The sequence below is a fragment of the Argopecten irradians genome, chromosome 2 (genome assembly GCF_041381155.1).
Source record: "Argopecten irradians isolate NY chromosome 2, Ai_NY, whole genome shotgun sequence".
NCBI classification, from domain to species: Eukaryota; Metazoa; Mollusca; class Bivalvia; order Pectinida; family Pectinidae; genus Argopecten; species Argopecten irradians.
The window spans coordinates 33937228-33957111 of record NC_091135.1 but is presented as its reverse complement, the minus strand read 5'-3'; the positions used below and the strand labels follow the sequence as shown (position 1 = coordinate 33957111).

General features: G+C 34.8%; 3 protein-coding genes across 6 annotated transcripts in view; 1 reads left to right on the top strand and 2 right to left on the bottom strand.

The window, feature by feature from the left end:
* Positions 1-838, bottom strand: part of LOC138315240 (testis-specific chromodomain protein Y 1-like) — a 27417-nt gene extending 26579 nt beyond the window's left edge. For both annotated transcript variants that reach the window (XM_069256103.1, XM_069256105.1), the window contains exon 1: positions 786-838. In XM_069256103.1, the coding sequence (XP_069112204.1) occupies positions 786-809 (24 nt within the window). In that variant the 5' untranslated portion in view covers positions 810-838. The remainder of the gene's footprint in view (positions 1-785) is intronic.
* LOC138315241 (enoyl-CoA delta isomerase 2-like) lies at positions 794-16974 on the top strand. Of its 3 annotated transcripts, none has more exons than XR_011207477.1 (11): positions 794-925; positions 2122-2275; positions 6965-7063; positions 7654-7845; positions 9908-9980; positions 10236-10338; positions 12917-13037; positions 13853-13942; positions 14350-14493; positions 15392-15624; positions 15702-16974. XR_011207477.1 is itself a non-coding variant. In XM_069256106.1 (10 exons), exons 1-10 carry the CDS (start codon positions 876-878, stop codon positions 15548-15550), a joined length of 1185 nt encoding a protein of 394 aa, XP_069112207.1. In that variant the 5' UTR covers positions 794-875; the 3' UTR covers positions 15551-16974. The 3 variants fall into 3 exon arrangements, 1 of the variants encoding a protein (XP_069112207.1); XR_011207476.1 differs by having other exon boundaries at positions 15392-15658; XM_069256106.1 differs by having other exon boundaries at positions 15392-16974.
* Positions 16837-19884, bottom strand: LOC138315242 (actin-6-like). The gene is made up of 2 exons (XM_069256107.1): positions 19751-19884; positions 16837-18775 (listed from the first exon to the last, which is right to left on the bottom strand). Exons 1-2 carry the CDS (start codon positions 19794-19796, stop codon positions 17649-17651), a joined length of 1173 nt encoding a protein of 390 aa, XP_069112208.1. The 5' UTR covers positions 19797-19884; the 3' UTR covers positions 16837-17648.

Genomic DNA, 19884 nt, shown 5'->3' with positions numbered 1-19884 from the left:
TCACTGACTAGAAGCATCTGATCGAACACAATATATTAAGTTTTATATAAATCACAAATAAATACATGAAGTTTAAATTTTTTGTTGTGTACGAGTTCGCCAAATTCCACGGGTACAGGTTCGCCATGCTTGGATACGAGTTCGCCAAATGTGGGTTTGTTTGGGTAGGAGTTTGAATGGGTACAGGATCGCCATAATTCCTGTACTAGGTTAGGCCTAATTATCGTGTATGAAACTTTTATTTTTTGTTTTGTAAATGTAGTGGGCTTTTAGTTTTAGTATAAATGTAGACACTAATCAATCGATCAACACAGAACAAATTTAACTCTTCAAAAAAAACTTTCATAAAAACCGGTCGGCATCTATTATTATCTAGGAACTTCTTTGCAATCACATGCAAAATAATGACAAATCGCGAATGACACAGTATGGATGGGATATCTGAAAAATAGTATAGATCTGGGTTACACGGTGATATAAGTGTCACCTAAATATATTCAATTATAAATGTCAATACGATCGCGCACCACTGCACACGATTGCAGCTTATCCGTGTTATCGCTCACGCTGCTGTAGCGATCCGTCATCATCGGACATAAACTTTTGTGAGCTCAAACAAAACAGTGGAAAATTGATCGTAACTGCATACCGCAGTGGGGACATTTCTCGGCATGCGTATGTTTAACAATCGCACAATCGTCTGCAATATTTCATAAATATACTGCAGTGACATGTAACGTACATTAAATATACTCATAATTATGCCAACCGAAAAATATTTTTACCTCATAAAATTCGTTGTCCGCCATTGCCCGCAAATATTGAGCGCTCCCTTGAATCCACTGTTGGCGCTAGGGGGCGCTACTCTATCCAAAATGGCTGCTTCCACTCTGAAACGCTTCATAACAACCGGCATTATTCAAAGGTAGTTAAATGCAGATGTGTAGCATATTGTAACTCTTGGTTATGTACACGGAATGCCAATATTTATTACTGAAACGAATGATTCAATATTTAATGTAGATTAGTCTTTGTTTCAGAGTTTGTAATATTTTATTTTCATTGCACCCTGCTTGGTCAAAGTCCACTCTCTCTCAGTCTCTGTCTCTCTGGCCCGATACCAAACGGTGTCGGCGAGTTCTAAATTTGGTGTAGCAGTGCGCTATGGCCCTACACCAGACATCTATCTGTCATAATGTCTCGGTTTGCGTGGTGTCAGGGCCAGAGTATCTCGGGCTACTTTGCCACATGCTTCTAGCTCGTTTTATCAAAATTTCATATCATCATCATGTCATATTTTTTAAAACAAGCCAGGCACATGTGTTAATAAACTTTCTGATGGGAAAACAATTAATATTAGAGTTGGAGTAGTTTTACAATTTGTTTCAGGGGCTTCCATTTCATTTCGTTGATTTATTTTAAAATTAATTAATTTAACAACGATGATTTTTTTTTTTTGCTAGACTTTATGTTTAACAGTTAAGACATCTATAGGTAGTTGATTCAGATATATCTACCAATATGTCATTTGTCAAAAGATAAAAAAAATACTTGGGTACCTCTAGTTTCTCATGTACATTTTGTAGGTCTACATGTAAAGTTGTTATTTCAAGTTAATTTGAAAAATTTAACTCGAATGATTATTTAGCATCACAAGGTCTCTTATTTCAATAATTGATTTGTTAAAAATATGGATTGCATATTGAAATATTTATAATTTTAAAAATTAAAGTGTTATAATTGGTTTAGATTTAAAAGAGTATGAAATGATTGATAAAACAAAAATTAAGAAATAAATAACTTATTAGTCGGATATTTTTCTATTTAGGAAACAATGTTCATCAGACAAACCTCAATTTGATTATTTTTTTTAAAAATATAACAGCTACATTTATCTGTAATTTTGGCATGTAGAATCCAGAAGTACATACATGGACATGTATATATATAGATGAAATTTTCCATATATTATATATATATGCAGAGTATCTTAAATTGTCAGAGTCAGTAAACAATTAAGTTAGAGGACTTTATAAATTTCAATATTTAAACAAAATGAAATAAGAAAATGCACCAGACATTTAAGTTTATTATGTAATTTTTTTATTCTAAAAACTTCAGACTGGCTGTGAATGCCACCAGAGGTATCCACCGGACAGTTCCAACTATGGCAGGTGTTGATGATAAATTCAAAGAAGCAAAAAACAGACTCAATACTCTAAAAGAGGATCCAGGCAATGCTGTCAAGTTACAGATGTATGCACTTTTTAAACAGGTACATAATAATATTTATAATAATAATTATTGCCTATTATGTAAATACATTTTGTGTTCTCTTTTGCAAAATATTATGATGAAGTACAAATGTACTTTAGAGTTATTACTTCTAATTTAAAATCAATTACTTTTAAATTGATTATTATATCATTCAATTATATTTAAGGCTTCCAAGCTCTTAGGTTTCCTTGAACTTCTAGCAAAAAAAATGTGTGGTTGTATTGTCTAAATGAGATAACAGTTTGTCATTATGTCATACATAATGTAGATTTAAATGATACTATAAAAAATAATCTGTTTAGTAAGAGCAGAAAAATGAAAGGTAAGACCATGCAGGGTTCAAATACAGGGGACTAGGACCCTCCAAACACTAGACGAATGCTCGACCAATATGGAGCTACCTGCATGGTCGCTGGTGACACTATCCAGAACCATTAAGAATGTAGTCTCATGGTAAGGGAGACAGATGATGATTTTTTCATACAGACGCTTGAGTTATGACAGTACCCCAAGCTTTTCAAGCATTTGAATGACCGCGATTTGATTAATACGCCCTTTTCTGAAGTTTGAATTTATGAATAAATTTTTTTATTAGTTTTAAAAATAACAACACAAATAATCCTATCAACCTTAAATTGCTATTTTATGGTAAATATATATCTTGATTAAACATTGTTAATCATTTTAAAGTTAAAACTATTGACATCTAGGCTATATTGTAACAGAAAGTTCTGCAGTGAATGTATAAAAAGTGTATATAATAGGGGAATTAACTCTATTGTGAATCAAGTCTTTTTCAATGAAAAATGAAGTTTTTTTGGGTGCTAAAACTGCTATATCTTGACAAATTGTGGTTCAATTTTCTTGAAATTTGACTGATTCAAAGCAACTTTGTCACTTTTTAGTCTGTTATTTTTCTATAAAAATTGAGACCCAATAGCAGAAAAAGTGGTAAATTCTCTAAATCGCTACTAGTCATAGAGTTCTGCATGAATTGTAACTTTGGCCAAAAACAACCTTGGGGGAAGGGCAAGGGTAACAGAGTTTGTATAAATTTTGGCTCTGAACCCCCTGGGGGCAGGAGAGTTGGGGCCCAATAGGGGTAATAGGGGTAAAATTCCTTGAGAAAAAAACCCAATGAACCTGTATTCAGAACATTACTTAGCATTTCAAACCATGTGAGCGATACAGGCCCTCTGGGCTTCTTGTTTTTAGTCTCCCACTGGATCACTTGACCGTCATACAATCCATCTTCTAGAGTTATCCCCCTTTTAAGGATGTACTCCTCTGAGAAGTCAAAATTTTCTTGTATTAAACTTTTTTTTCTCATATAGATTTTTGGAAATAGGAGTTCATGCCATAAAAGAAAATAGAAGAAAAAACATATGTCTGTGTGCTCTTTTTTGAGCTATTGTCATCCAAAGATACCTAATTGACAAAATATTAGATTTTATGGGAATTTTGCCGTTTTGACCATATACACAATAGGTTAAAGCCATAATTTCCGAATGAGGTGTTTGATATGTATAGATGTTTGTAGAATTTATTTTCGGGTAGTCTTCTTTAAAAATATACCAGTTTTGATCAATAAGACTTACATTTTTTCTCAGAATAACAACATATGCTACCCCTACCCCTTAATTTTGAGCTTCAAAATGCACCATTTTCAGCAATTTTTGCCAAATTTAGCCCTTTATAGAAAAAGTTCTGGTATTAAACTTTTGTTAATATTTTGCATATCAACAGGGAAAGGGTTGTTCTTTCCAAATCAGGCAGAAAAATGGGGGGTCCGTGTGCTTACTTTTTTGCCCCATTTGAATATTTGTTATTTTTCAGTATTTTCGAGTAAAAAATAATTGTGCTCAAATTACCATTAAATGTAAAAATAAAGAGACAAAAGTGTATCATATCACACATTAATGCTCAATATTTTAATTACCACGAACCCAGTAAAGATTTACAGCAAAAATTACCTCGATACAGCTAAAAATACTGGCGCAGTGATGATTTAAGTAAAAACAATTTCAGTAAAAAATAGTAAAACTGTGGCTCTACTCAAAGCGAAAAAAAGACACAATTTCAAAATGGCCGCCAAATGGGCCATTTCTTAAAATCCCCATATAAAAAAATCTACTAAAGCTAGAAATGTAATTTTTTGACAAAATTTGCAACTGGTAACTTCCTACATATATTGATAGATTTTATTTGAAAATCTCATAACTTCTTTGATCTATGTCGAAACGAGACTTCAACGGGACTGAAACCTCAGAAGAATACAACCTTAAGTATATTCCACCAAATGCTTAAAACTGGGTTTGGTCACAGGGAATAAATCAGGGTTTTTGTCAAGCTTTTATAGGATCGGGTAAATGGACCCATTCCGAATTGAAAAATAACACTTTATTTTCCCAAATTTAGTTAGTATTTTCCCAAATGCAGTGAAATCAAATAAAGACCCCAAATAAGATGTCTTATATTATATCTATGGGTTTTCGTATTAAGTGATTCATACTAAAAAGGTAATAAAAACAAGGATTTTAATGCAATTAGCAGGGCTTTTTATTTCCATTTGTATAAAACAGGATTTTGTGCTATCCAAGAGCGTATTGTAGTGGGTTAATTGGACTGTAATTCCTTCACAACGGAATGTCATGATACCTTAAGCTAGCTTCTACATGTACCAACAGCAATCAAGTTTGCCTTTAACAGACTTCAAAATTATAAGACAGAAAACACTCTACACTATCTGTTTAATCATTTGAAAAGATTCTGTTCTCTATCAGAGTTACTTCCCTTCATTTCACTCATTCAAATCACTGATATAGGTGCCAAGAATGATATATTTTTAGTGTGAGTGTACTCGTACTATTATTTTCCTTGTCGGGTGTAGAGTCTGTGTACATCCGCTATGCGCAGATTCCAACTGCGCATGCATGCGAGTCTGGAAGTCAGTGTCTTTTACCGTTTAATAGATATCGCCATGATTTAGTGACACCAAACTTTCAAAAACATATATTAAGATATACTTGTCAGCGATAATCTACTATAAATTAAGAACAGTGACATTACACAGTGCTAAATGCATTTTTAGGTCATCTGACCCGAAGGGTCAGGATGACCTATAGCCATCATGCTTTGTCCGTCGTCGTGCGCCGTGCGCCGTCCGTAAACTTTTCACATTTCAATCTTCTTCTCAAGTTTGACCAGTTGGATTTAGCTGAAACTTACCTGAAATGATCCTGAGATGGTCCTGACCAAGTGTTGTTATTTTTTCGGTCGATCCGAAATCAAAGATGGCCGCCACCTTGAAAACACATTTTGAACTTCTTCTCAAGTTCTACCGGTGTGATTTGGCTGAAACTTGCATGAAATGATCATGACATGGTACCAACAAAGTGTTGTTATTTTTCGAGCCGATCCAAAATCCAAGATGGCCGCCACAGCCGCCATCTTGAAAACACATTTTGAACTTCTTCTCAAGTTCTACCGGTGTGATTTGGCTGAAACATGCATGAAATGATCCTGATATGGTCGCGACAAAGTGTTGTTATTTTTCGGTTCGATCCAAAATCGAAGATGGCCACCACAGCCGCCATCTTGAAAACACATTTTGAACTTTTCTCAAGTTCTACCAGCGACATTTGGCTAAATCTTGCATGAAATGATCCTGACATGGTCCCGACAAAGTATTGTTACATCTCTGGTTGATACCAAATCGAAGATGGCTACCATCACACTGTATCTAATTAATTTCCTACATGTTACGGCCCTTGGGCCTCTTGTTTGAAATAAAATTTGTTGAAAGAAATTGAAAATGATCCTGACATGGTCCTGACAAAGTGACACCATATAAAATTAATTTTACTATTGCCAAGGTAGTCAGATGACCGTTAAGGCCCTTTGGGCCTCTTGTTTTGTGTAAACTTCAAGCGGCGTATCATACAAACTCTTGCATCGGTCACGATATTCTAAGCATCTGATTGACTTTGGAAACTTCAGGAACAATGCAATGCAATTCAGGTTTATACAGTCAATAAAAAAAGTGACAAAACGGATACTCTTCAGTACCGGCCACATATTTAATTTATTTCACATCATCCTTGGTCATAGGTGTACATTGCACTATCGCTTACTAAACCCTGTGACCATAGACTGCATTTGCTGCAGTTCTAATTGATATCTATAAAATTACACAGCTTTGCGTAAAAGAAACAATAAAAAACACATTATAAAATATCAGTCTGTGTGTCTGAGCTCTAGATCTAATGTACCCAAGAAAGGTGTTCAAGCACGACACGGATAATTTATAAGTCACCACGTGTACAGAGACTGGATGGTGTTCTAGCGGACGACTATTTTGAACAGCGTAACAAGTGTATCGTATCAATATCAAATTGAATATGATAATAAACACACTTTAATGTAACAAAGAACTTCAAAGTAACTTCACATTAAAAGTTCTGATGAAGTAAAGGAAAGTATTTATACAATGCACCAAGGACGTAAACCATCTCCTTGCAATAGTCCCAAGGATAATGAGCGAAAATGCTACGTACACCTGTTGCAGAGGATGATTTCATGCCAGAAATTAATTATAAGGTTAGGAAGTATTTAGCGAGCACTTAATGTCTAACAGACATATTTCTAGTTTAATCATTAATACGGCATTCCAAAATTTATTATGCAGGCAACTACTGGAAAATGCAATGCTCCTAAACCTGGGATGATGGACTTTGTTGGAAAAGCAAAATGGGATGCATGGAGCGGTCTTGGAGATATGACACAGGTTGGTTGAACTCGTAGATGATAAGATTCATGAATACAGTATATATGTACATGTAAAGGTGACTACAGAAGAATAGATTTCAATCCAAGGACAGCGTGCAAAAGTTACTATTAAGTCACCAAAAGGAGGTTTACACTAAAAAGCATTTAAGACTGTAATGCAGATTACAATCATGCAGATTTAACTTCTGTATACCTCAGTCAAACTTGTCGATATAAAGCCACCCATCAGACAAGGGGAAAGAAATGGTCATTATAGCCAAGTGGTCTTTATACACAGGTCATATAAATGTGTACTGATTTATATATATATATGGTCATTGGATACACTTAAAAAGTGGTCTTATTAAGAAGGTGGTCTTTACACAGAGTTGGTGGCTAAGGCAGGTTTCACTGTATATATGTATTTCTTTTCAACTGGAAAAAAGGAAAAAGATTTTGTTAATTAATTTCAGGAAAGAGATTTTGTTAGTTAATCAAGAGGAAATAGAAATAGAACTTTTCCAATATTAATAATTCAGTTTGAAATTATTTAGGGATGAATGTGCAATTAAACTTTGAAAAATTTTCAATTTCTGTTTTTGTTTGCAGGATGAGGCAAAACAAAAGTATGTTGATATTGTTGATGATTTAGCTGGGAAAGAAACACCCACATCAACACCTTCATCAAGTGAAGAGAAAACATCAACATCTAAGTTCCAAACTATCAATGTAACCATAACTGAAGGAGTGTATAAAATTATGCTCAATAGACCAGAAAAGAAAAATGCTCTCAATTTTGAGGTATTTCTATATCTATGCTTGTCATGTGTAAAACTAACTACAAAGAACATGAACATTAAATAAAAGTATCATAGAAGATCACCAGCCAAAAATAATGTGTTATTAATAGGGTAGGGTAAATATTATGAAAAAAAAATAAAAAATAAAAAAAAAATTGTATTGTATTAGGCAATACGTGATTAATGTATCGTAATTTGTAACATTACATTTTCTACAGGAAGAATTGCATGTTTTTCAACCAGGCAGCCATTTTAGAATTTTACTTAGCACACAATCAAATTTATATAGATTCTTTTCATGAAAAAAAAAAGAACAAAAATCATCATTATAGAACTATGTATTGGAATAAATTATAAAGAGAAAATATTGTACAAATGCTCCTGAGTATGCAATTAAAAAAATTTCCGACACGGAATGAATATTTCACTTAAATTCAAGAAGACTCATGAGTAGGCCTAATTCCAAGTGGACTGCATGGCTTGACTTAAACCGTTGCCCGACTGCCCAGCATGGGCAGGTCAGACCTCCTGTCTGCCAGGTGGATATTTCAGTGCCATTGATACTTGTTTAGGCTGATGTAGAGTTGATATCACAGTCATTTAGATGAAATTACCATGCAACAAAATCTGAGCTATGAAGCTGTCTGTACAGATTTATTGATATAATTAGTCATGGTTAAAGATGCTCCACCGCCGACAAAGCATAAATGATATTCGTCACTTGAACAATAATTGGTGTTTAATCGTGCATATATATGTCTAATTAACACAAAAAAATAATATAAAATAATTTATTTTGCCTTTGGTGAATGCGCAATCAGTACATTCCATATAGGATGTAGTGCCACGGAATTTTTTTGGGATGCAATTAATTACATTTTGTAATTTCAACATGAAGTAAAATTAGAAGCTCAAACTTTCCAATGGTGGTAATGGTGTAAAGAACGTGACTTTTGTAACTGAAGAAAAATACTAAATCCTCTGCTCCTGTTTTTGATAGTGAAAAATTACCATTTGTCAGCGATGGAGCATCTTTAAAAAGATATTTTTACACCCATGCAGTATGTATACATACACAATGTAATAAATCAAGCGTTTTGACGACATAGTCATAACAAAATAGTCATAACAAAATTTGACAGAAAGCTAAGCATTGTAAAGAAATTGATGTTAGCTCAAAAGCAACAGTATGGCAAAAGCAACAGTATGGCAAAAATAACAGTATGACAATGGTGGAAATCAAAAGTTCATCATTATGTGCAAGATTAATTATACATGACAAGCTTTTGACTGAAAAACAAGAAATGTATATGTTCTGTTTGCCGACTACATGCAACCTAGTTGCTCATTGATCAATTTTTCACTATGGCACAGTTTTGCTCGTAAACTATTGTTAGCTAAGACACCTGTTCATCTCGTAAAGTATCACTGATACTGGGTGGACTAACATTAAGATATGTCAAAGCAGATTAGTTGTGTCATGGGAATTATTAGGTCTGATCTGGAAGATTTATATAATTAACCGGTATCTCAATGCCATCTGGACAGTAGGAACTTAACAAAGGACATATTTTAAAATTGCTTATTATTTAAGTGCATCACTAATTCTTCAATATGCCTAATCATTAAAATAGAGAAATTCTCAAACTTATTTCTAATCAGAGATTATTAGTATAAGATATATAAATGGGAGTTTGATGTATGCAATTGATTGAAAATATACAACTGCCTAAAACACACTTTACAGTATTAATATCATTTTTCATTATATTGAATTTGACAAATCAAATTTCCAGTCGGGCAGGTTGGTTTTTGTGGTCACCTGCTGTTGGCCAACAGGACATTGAAGGCAAGTTCTTAAAAAAATTAATGTCGAACTGATACACAAAAATTGTACCACAAATACACATTTTCAAGGTGAATTATAGATATATTTTTCCTGATAATGTTGTACAGTACTATGTTAGTGATTACTGCTTTAGAATTAGTAATTTGATGATGTTTGAATGAGTCTTTCTTGGAATCTTACTCCAGCCATAAATCATTATTGCTTATGATCACAGATGTATGAAGAGATTGGCAATGCTTTGAGAGAGGCTGGGCAGGATGATAGTGTAGTTTTGGCTGCCCTGACAGGTAAGGAGCTATGATGGAATAGTTTAGTGAAGAGCAAGAGTAATCTATCCTTATTCCATGATGACCCTATCACTTATTTTTGCAACATCCCCAATGCTACCCAAAGTCATATAGAAGGCATATTTACATACAAATTTTTGAATGCTTTTTAAAATTTGCCTTTGTAAAGGATATGTTTTACATTTTGTGTCATATCCTGCACATATTCTAAATTCAAAATCTGGTTAGAGAAAAAACAAATCTTATAATTGGCAGGTTCTGGAGATTACTACTGTAGCGGAAATGATCTTGGAAATTTCATGAATGTTCCACCAGATGGAATAGCAGACATGGCAAAGAATGGCGGTGTAATCTTGGAGTAAGAATCAAAATACCCAATTTTAATCTGATTGAAATACAGATCCCATCACTTGGTTTTATAAAGGATCTGACAACATAACCTATGCCATTGGGGGGTCATGTTCTGGTGACTTTTCAAATTGGCTAATCAAATGAATTTTCTCTCTTTTTTTTTTTTCTTTTTTGTCGTTCTGGCCTCATTGATTATGATATATTTATTCATAATACCAGGTAGGTGCAAAATTTCTTGAGGTGTTCTTACAAAATCATTATCAGATTTTAATGTAAATATAAGCATTGTACTGCAATTACTAGATTTGCTAAATTGTTCAATTGTTGTTCAATTGGTATTTACCCCTATGATTGCCGTATAAATGCAGTTCAATGCTGAAATAAAACGAAAACCATTTTTAGCTCACCTGGTCCAAAGGACCGAGGTGAGCTTATGGGATACTGCAGCGTCCGGCGTCCGGCGTCCGTCAACAATCGACTTCTTCTCCATAACCGCTGGTCGGATTTCAACAAAATTTCACTGGTAGCATCCTTATGGGCTACTAACTGAAAATTGTACAAATGATGGGGCTGACCCCCCGGGGGCCTGAGATGCTGGGCCAAAAGGGGTCAATTTGGCTATTTCCATATAAACGACTTCTTCTCTGAACCCAAGTATGGGATAGCACCCATAATGCAATGGTAGCATCCTTATAGGGTGGGGATTCAAAATTGTACAAATGATGGGGCTGATCCCCCGGGGGCCTGAGGGGCGGGGTCAAATGGGGTCAATTTGGCTATTTCCATATAAACGACTTCTTCTCTGAAACTAAGCATGAGATAGCACTCATAATGCAATTGTAGTATCGTTATAGGGTGGGGATTCAAAATTGTACAAATGATGGGGCTGACCCACGGGGGGCCTGAGGGGCGGGGTCAAAAGGGGTCAATTTGGCTATTTCCATATAAACGACTTCTTCTCTGAAACCAAGCATGGGATAGCACCCATAATGCAATGGTAGCATCCTTATAGGGTGGGGATTCAAAATTGTACAAATAATGGGGCTGACCCCCCGGGGGCCTGAGGGGCGGGGTCAAAAGGGGCCAATTGGGCTATTTCCATATAAACGACTTCTTCTCTGAAACTAAGCATGGTATAGCACCCATAATGCAATGGTAGCATCCTTAAAGGATGGGGATTCAAAATTGTGCAAATGATAGGGCTGACCCCCCGGGGCCTGAGGGGCGGGGTCAAAAGGGGTTAATTTGGCTATTTTCATATAAATGACTTCTCCTCTAAAACTAAGCATGGTATAGCACCCATTATGCAATGGTAGCATCCTTATAGGGTGGGGATTCCAAATTGTGGAAATAATGGGGCTGACCCCCCGGGGGCCCTGAGGGGCGGGGTCAAAAGGGGTCAATTTGGCTATTTCCATATAAACGACTTCTTCTCTGAAACTAAGCATGGTATAGCACCCATAATGCAATGGTAGCATCCTTATAGTGTGGGGATTCAAAATTTTGCAAATGATAGGGCTGACCCCCCGGGGGCCTGAGGGGCGGGGTCAAAAGGGGTCATTTTGGCTATTTCCATATAAATGACTTCTTCTCTGCAACTAAGCATGGTATAGCACCCATAATGCAATGGTAGCATTCTTGTAGGCTGGGGATTCCAAATTGTGGAAATGATGGGGCTGACCCCCCGGGGGCCCTGAGGGGCGGGGTCAAAAGGGGTCAATTTGGCTATTTCCATATAAACGACTTCTCTGAAACTAAGCATGGTATAGCACCCATAATGCAATAGTAGCATCCTTATAGTGTGGGGATTCAAAATTGTGCAAATGATAGGGCTGACCCCCCGGGGGCCTGAGGGGCGGGGTCAAAAGGGGTCATTTTGGCTATTTCCATATAAATGACTTCTTCTCTGCAACTAAGCATGGTATAGCACCCATAATGCAATGGTAGCATCCTTGTAGGGTTGGGATTTGAAATTGTACAAATGATAGGGCTGACCCCCGGGGCCTTAAACGGCAATAGATGCGAGGTCAAAAAGGTCAATTAGGCTACTATTTTCATATAAATTACTTTGTCTCTGAACCTATGTATTGGATAGCATATTTGTATGGTATCAATAGCATCATTGTATGGTTGTGATTTAAAATTAAACTTTGGGAGTCAATTTTGCTTATTTTTCTAATTGTCAGAGTCTTGTGATAATTACTAACAAAAAACCAGGTGAGCCTCTTGTTTTCTTATTGCTATTTTAATATCCAAATATGGTTGAATTTTATTTCAGCTCGAACTGCTTTAAAGTGGAGATCATAAATATTTAAATACATGTCTCTCGATCCATTCCTTTGCAAGTTACTAGACTAGTTTAATTTTAAGCATTGTTCAAGAAGCAAAATATTAAAAGAAATAAAAGATTGATAATATGATATATCAACACTTGCATTTTACCCATTATATTGATTGTCACATTATTTGGTAATAAGAATTGTTTTTACAAGGAGAATGGTGCACACATTAATTACTTGGGTATATGCCTACATGTACATTTGTATGAGTTATTTATGTTAATTCTTCCTTTTATTTTTAAACAGGAGGTTTGTCAGCTCATTTATTGACTTCCCCAAGCCCCTAATAGGTCTTATCAATGGGCCAGCTGTTGGTGTTTCTGTAACTGTCCTTGGCCTGTTTGATGCTGTATTCGCCTCAGATAAGGTAAGGACGAACTTCATAGAAAAGTACACTGTTTACAAAAGTAGTTACATATAGTATATAGTAAATAACCAAATGCTTCTTGCTTACAGTGTAGACTTGTAGAACTGGAATATTGTATCAACTGCAGCCCGTCTGGCATTCTTGAACGTTTTCCATAAATTGAAGTTTGCAGTTGTCACCGTTGATCGCAGTAAACTTGCTGTTTTGCGCCATATATGTTGCCGACTATAATAATGACCTCACAACAGCTTATCTCTACGTCATTGAATGAGGGAAACTCCTGTTACGCTATATTTGGGTTTGACTTGACGTCAAAAGTGATTATGACGTCACATCTTAAGGGAGTTTTCCTCAATCTATTTTTCACACAGGTTACTGGACTCGCGAGAGGTATCTGGACTGAGTCCAGTAACCTTCGGGATTTCAGGGTTGATATTGCAGTTGATGAATACTCCTGAGAAACGTATTGGCCAATCAAAATACAGCAAAAGTACCAGTCATGTAATGAAATAATATATCAAACAGTTCACATATATGTGTGTATGTAATAATTTAGAAGTTTGTTTCGTGACACAAGTTAGTTTAATATTCTATATACATTGTAATTGTAATATTTTGTTTTTAAAATTTTTCTTCATAGTGTTATTGCTTTGGCTTTAATCAGTTTAATATGAATAAATACCAAAGTTTTTTAATGAAATTACCAACATTTGCAAAGATTAGTAAGCAGCTCATGATCACGGCGTACTTTTAAAAGTATCCTTTATAAGTCAAATATCCTGTGATTTTTACATAAAGTTTTGTTTTGCGTACAGGCAACATTCCACACCCCTTTTACAGCATTAGGCCAATCCCCTGAGGGTTGTTCTTCTTACACCTTCCCCCGATTAATGGGCACAGCCAAGGTAAGTAGCTAGTTTTCAGAAGATCTACCCAAACTAGTGTGTACACTTATCTAGTAGCAATTTATTCTTCTTTTCGAAAAGAAAACAAATGTTTTCAAATTAATATATTCCGTGATTCTTGTAGATTTTCAAATAATATCTGCCATTTTCTTTTTTAAGACCTCAAGTTTAATTACCACGAAATAAAAAATATTTTTACTTAAATTAAATAAAGAAGACTGAAGAAATGAATATCATATACTGTAAGTTTCTTTTTGTGGCTTAAATATGTTGTGATATCTTTTTTTTGTGAAACTTCTGACTTTGATCTCATTATGTGGCTGTTCAATTTTCAAAATTATAGGATAGGATACACACAGTATAACTTATTTTGACCAGTGTTTTCTCAATGATATTTTTTTCTCCAGGCGAGTGAGCTGCTGATATTCAACAGGAAAATCACGGCAGTGGAAGCTATGGACAGGAACCTGGTGACAGAGGTGTTCCCTGACCACGCCTTCCAACAAGAAACAACTGCAAGAGTGGCAAAGTTTGCAAAGTTGCCAAAACAAGTAAGGGATGTTTTATACTCATAATTAGTGTATAGAATGTTTATTGAGCTTCATTGTCACCAGCTGTATCCTAATGCTAGATGTATAAAGCATAGGGTCTGTACCCCCAAGTTTGTAGAATGAATATTTTGGAGTAAGTGTTTGAAAATCTGATTTATGTTCAACTTGTGCATGTATGCCATTTTCCCTTCAAATCTGCTTTTATGCATTTATTTTGGATTGTAAGGTTGATAAAGACTCCTCAGAGATAATCTGGCATTTTATTGAACATTTTACAACAACTCTCTGAACCAACATTCATTGTAATACCATAATTATGGATTTCTAGTATTGCATTAGTATTTGTATCACGAGTTCATTGTGATGTGTATCATATAGATTAGCATGACTCCTTGTACAATTCATGTACCTTGCATTCAGATTCATTGATAAGAAATAACGTAAATAATTTCCAAACATTGACCATCGCTGAAGACTAAAGGCTTTATTCTTGTTAGTAACTATTGAACTTTTTATGATCATTGCCTCCAGCATTAGTGCAAGACATTTCATGTGAATTTTAGATTTGATTAGCCAATATTGACGATATTGACTGAAAAATATGACAAAATCAGCTGATCAATGTTATTAAAGCCTATGGCCTCTGTAATTGCTTGCTAAAAGTAAACAGTGCCTGGTTATCAATGCTAACAATGTGGGGCATGGATATAGTTATAGATTTGTTAGATGAAGTTTCCATAGTTTAATAATAAAACCATGCTAACTTGTAATATTAAGCTACAGAATGGTTGGATTTTGAAACGTTTGCGAAAAAGGACTAGCACTGTTTTTAATACCACATAACATTTTGCTTTTCATTAAAAGAATGAATTACGTAGATTAAAATTTCATTTCACAGAGTTTACAACTGGCCAGAAACCTTACCCGAGACCAACAGAGAAAAGTTTTACATGATGTGAATCAACAGGAGTGTGATGTTCTGGTGGGACGCTGGCAGTCGGAGGAATGTATAACGGCAATTATGAACTTCTTCTCTTCTAAAGGATCAAAACTTTAAATTTTATAGTGTGTTACATTTGATTGCAATATCAATTAATTTATTAGTTTCGCAGAAAGTGATATCATTAGCGGGTACTCTACGAAGTAAAAGTGATATCATTAGCGGGTACTCTACAAAGTAAAAGTGATATCATTAGCGGGATTAGCAGGTACTCTACAAAGTAAAAGTGATATCATTAGCGGGTACTCTACAAAGCAAAAGTGAAATCATTAGCAGGTACTCTACAAAGTAAAAGTGATATCATTAGCGGGTACTCTACGAAGTAAAAGTGATATCATTATTGGGTACTCTACAAAGTAAAAGTGATATCATTAGCAGGTACTCTACAAAGTAAAAGTGATATCATTAGCAGGTACTCTACAAAGTAAAAGTGATATCATTAGCGGGTACTCTACAAAGTAAAAGTGATATCATTAGCGGGTACTCTACAAAGTAAATGTGATATCATTAGCAGGTACTCTACAAAGTAAAAGTGATATCATTATTGGGTACTCTACAAAGTAAAAGTGAAATCATTAGCAGGTACTCTACAAAGTAAAAGTGATATCATTAGCGGGTACTCTACAAAGTAAAAGTGATATCATTAGCAGGTACTCTACAAAGTAAAAGTGATATCATTATTGGGTACTCTACGAAGTAAAAGAAAGATATTTCAGATTAAAAAACTATGAAAAATTGTGAATATTAAGAATTGATAAGAGTTGTACATCTTTACCATGAAATGGACAAAAACAATATTTATATTATATATATTTCATGACATATTCAGATAAAAAAGGGATTTTAATTCTGTTTTCCATTAAAATGGGTAGAAATTTGTCATTCTTTTAAAACGTTCTGTATAATCAAATCTATAAATACTTCAGGTATTGTTTAGAGTAGATTTCTTTTTTTTTCAATTCATGTTCACTTAATACCTCTATAATCCTCTGGGTTGATTTATAAATTACACTACTTTATTTTTTTACATGTGTGTCTCTTACTCTGTAAAAGTGGAGAGAAAATCGATTTGGATGTTTGTGAGTAAAGAATAGAGTGGTGTTTTCATGCAATAATATGATTGACATAATTATTGTGATATGTTGAACAACATTTTTTTCTGTATGGTAAACCATATGTATTACAAATCAGCATGTAGCATCTAGAAGGTTGTTTTTCATGTATTTGGTTATACATACAATGGTATTATTTTCGTTCTAAAGTCTATGTTTTAAATAGTACATGCATATCGAAATAAAACTTGTGCATTGGACACTGTAAAATGATCAAAATAGACAACAGAATGATATTGTTAACCTTTTTAATTGAAGGATTGCTATTTGAGCAATATTGATATTATATTTATTCGGTACATAAATAGTGAAAAAGATGAGATTGTGACAAAATATTATCTGTTGAATAAAGTGATATATTTAATAAAATCTGTATTTGTTGAATGTAATTCCCCTCATATGCCTATTTTACTTACTCTTCTGTGTTTCTCTTCTCTGTTCCATCCCTTCCTTTTGATGTCATTTTTTTGTCTACGATGATCACTTTTCTCATATTTTATCTATTTTAATTTACCGTTCTTACAATTCATTTTTTATTTCAATGATCATGACCTCCATCTTTTGTGTTCATTGTCAACTTACCTTCCGATTATTGCCTATTTTACTGACATTCCCTTTGTTGCCTTTTTTACTGACCCTCAATTTATTTCCTATTTTACCCACCTGTAGTTGGATGCATATTTTACTGACCTTTAGTTTGTTGCATATTTTACTAACCTTCCCTAAGTTCCGTTTGTTGACTCTACCTAAGGAATCTTGCGTCTGTTGTCAGTTTTACTTATTATAACTGCCTTCATTGTAAATATTTACTTAAACCCGTTTCTTGCCAAATTTACTCGGTTGTAAAAGGCACACATGTACATGTCGTAATGACGTTTTTTACAGTTGATTTAATGGTATATAACGAAGTTTCTATCATTGATACTACATGTAGTATGCTCTTCCCTTTAGAACTTGTTTGGGCAAGGATGGAGTTTTATTTGGAAACCACACCAAGTAGCATTTCCTTCTACTAAAGAAAAAAGGTTCAACTTTACAAGTTTTTAGAAATATTTTTGAGAGCACAAAGCAGGGCCCATTTCGTCATAGTGTTCTTTTTTAACACAAAACTTGTCGAATGTTGATAGATTCCCTACTATTGAACCCCCTAGCCATGCGGAATACTCCCTATTCTTATCAGCAATAACGTTCACATCTTCTGACATAGAAAGTCCTGTTTTTAATTCTTTCGTAAGTCGATCCGCAATACCAGGAAACAGCGTAGTTCCCCCAGCCAAAACTATGTTATTGTACATATCTTTATGCAGACTAGGGTCAGCTTTTTGGATTGTCATGAGAATTAATTCGTGAATCCCAGGGAACTCAATTCCAGCAATCTTTGGAGTAAACAGTATTTCTGGACAAATGAAGCGTTCTTTACCAAAAGTTATTTGTGTACCATCAGGAAGTTCGTAACTCATTTCTTGGTCAGAGGCAGATGATTCATAGTTTTCCGAAACACAACACAGAGTTTTCTTAATGTCGTGTATAACATCATATTCCGTTCCATGTTGGAAACTGCAACCTTTTTCGTGTAGCTCTCTGCTGAGATACGACGTAAGGTTTCTTCCAGCGAAATCCACTCGATCACACCGAGCAGAAATACAATAACCTTCGTGAATTCGCATAGCATGTGTCGTCGTCTCCCCGGAATCTAATACTAATCCAGTGGTTGCCCCCTTTCCGCTGGACAACAGAGACAGCGCGCCAGTGATAGCTATGTACAGCGCCGGAGTCTCAAACTTCTCAAACATCATTTCTGCCATCTTCTCCGTGACACCTCTAGGGTTGTGTGGAGGTCTTGTTAATAAAACGGGATGATCTTCCGGAGAAGTTTGGAGTTGGTCGTAAAATATATATCGCCACAGCTTTTCCATTTCATCCCAGTTGCTTATGACGCCGAATTCTATTGGGTACCGCACTGACAGCAGTTCTTTTGTTTTCCGTACCTCATCCCCAATGATATATTCTTTTTTCAGATCACCTTTCAACTCGTCATGAGGACGGCCTACTATGGGTGGTGTGAAAGCACGTGGACTATTTTCGTTGGCGAATCCAGATTTACAAGAATACGAACCATTATCAACTACAAGTGTGACTAGGTCTTCAGTCATCTTCCCTCCCTGTTTTTCTGAAACAAATCGTAAAGGAGATAATTTCAAGAATATATTTGCGTTCAGATCATATTGTATCCGAAGAACTTTTGATAGTGTGATTTCAACCGATGCTGATAAATTTTGAGGAATTTTAGTGTTATGTAGACAAACGAATGCGACGTTTTAAGATACCACAGACATTATTATACACTGATAAACTTTACAATACCACAGGAATATTATAACATTTTGAGGTATATTGAGAGCATAGTCACGGGGAATGCAACAGTAAGTCAAAAAGTAAAAAAATTGATAGAATAAACACTAACATAGTGTATATTAAAAGTGATTACAATCAAAAAGAGGTATACAAAGTTAAGGTAAAGATAATAGATAATTATTGTGTTGAAAAAAAACACGTGTCTAAACCGCAATATTTAAAAGTGTTAGAATCTACAACAAGTAAGGGTTTTGGACTTATTTACATTCTGCTAAACATTAAAGATTGCAATAGTAGTGAACAGGATCTGATTTGATGTATATTGTATAATACAATGCAAATCATGTAGGGAGCTTAATATGCGACATCATGAACATATATATGTTTCTTTGCTGATGTGTATGACAAAATATTATGCGTTGTACATGTACATTTTCATTGCATATTATACATAAAGTGTATTATTAGAGATTCCAGCATTATTAACTAGGCACAAGGTCTCTAAATAATAAAACACAGATATGCATGGTTATTTAAAATAGAAGAAAGATCTAAAGGAAACCAGATACTATTATACATATAGTTAACTTTAACTAAATCTACATGTGCTTGTAACGCTTAAGCTTGTTCACGCACCAGTTGTCCATGTGACCATACATTTGTATGTGTGTAGTTCGGATATTTAAATAGTGAGATTCTATACACAGCCATATGGGTAAGGCGTCCTTACTGTAAATATTACTTTTATCGATCATTTCTAAGTATCATAGAATAAGCAGCTACACCGTACCTGTTCTGAAAATTCTTTCACGTGGAGCGTAATCTGCACATGTCATGCATTTACTGCTACATTACCACTACCTACACCTGTTCATAAGCCACCTATATATACTTGGCTATAAATAGATATACATTGTCGATGTC

Excerpts from the sequence above, each read along its gene's own strand:
- LOC138315241 (XM_069256106.1), top strand. The coding sequence starts at position 876 with ATGGCTGCTTCCACTCTGAAACGCTTCATAACAACCGGCATTATTCAA. Across the intron at positions 9,981-10,235 it reads AGTTTTGGCTGCCCTGACAG|GTTCTGGAGATTACTACTGT; the intron begins GTAAGGAGCTAT and ends TATAATTGGCAG. Across the intron at positions 14,494-15,391 it reads TTGCAAAGTTGCCAAAACAA|AGTTTACAACTGGCCAGAAA; the intron begins GTAAGGGATGTT and ends TTCATTTCACAG.
- LOC138315242 (XM_069256107.1), bottom strand. The coding sequence starts at position 19,796 with ATGACATGTGCAGATTACGCTCCACGTGAAAGAATTTTCAGAACAG. Across the intron at positions 18,776-19,750 it reads TGAAAGAATTTTCAGAACAG|AAAAACAGGGAGGGAAGATG; the intron begins GTACGGTGTAGC and ends GATTTGTTTCAG.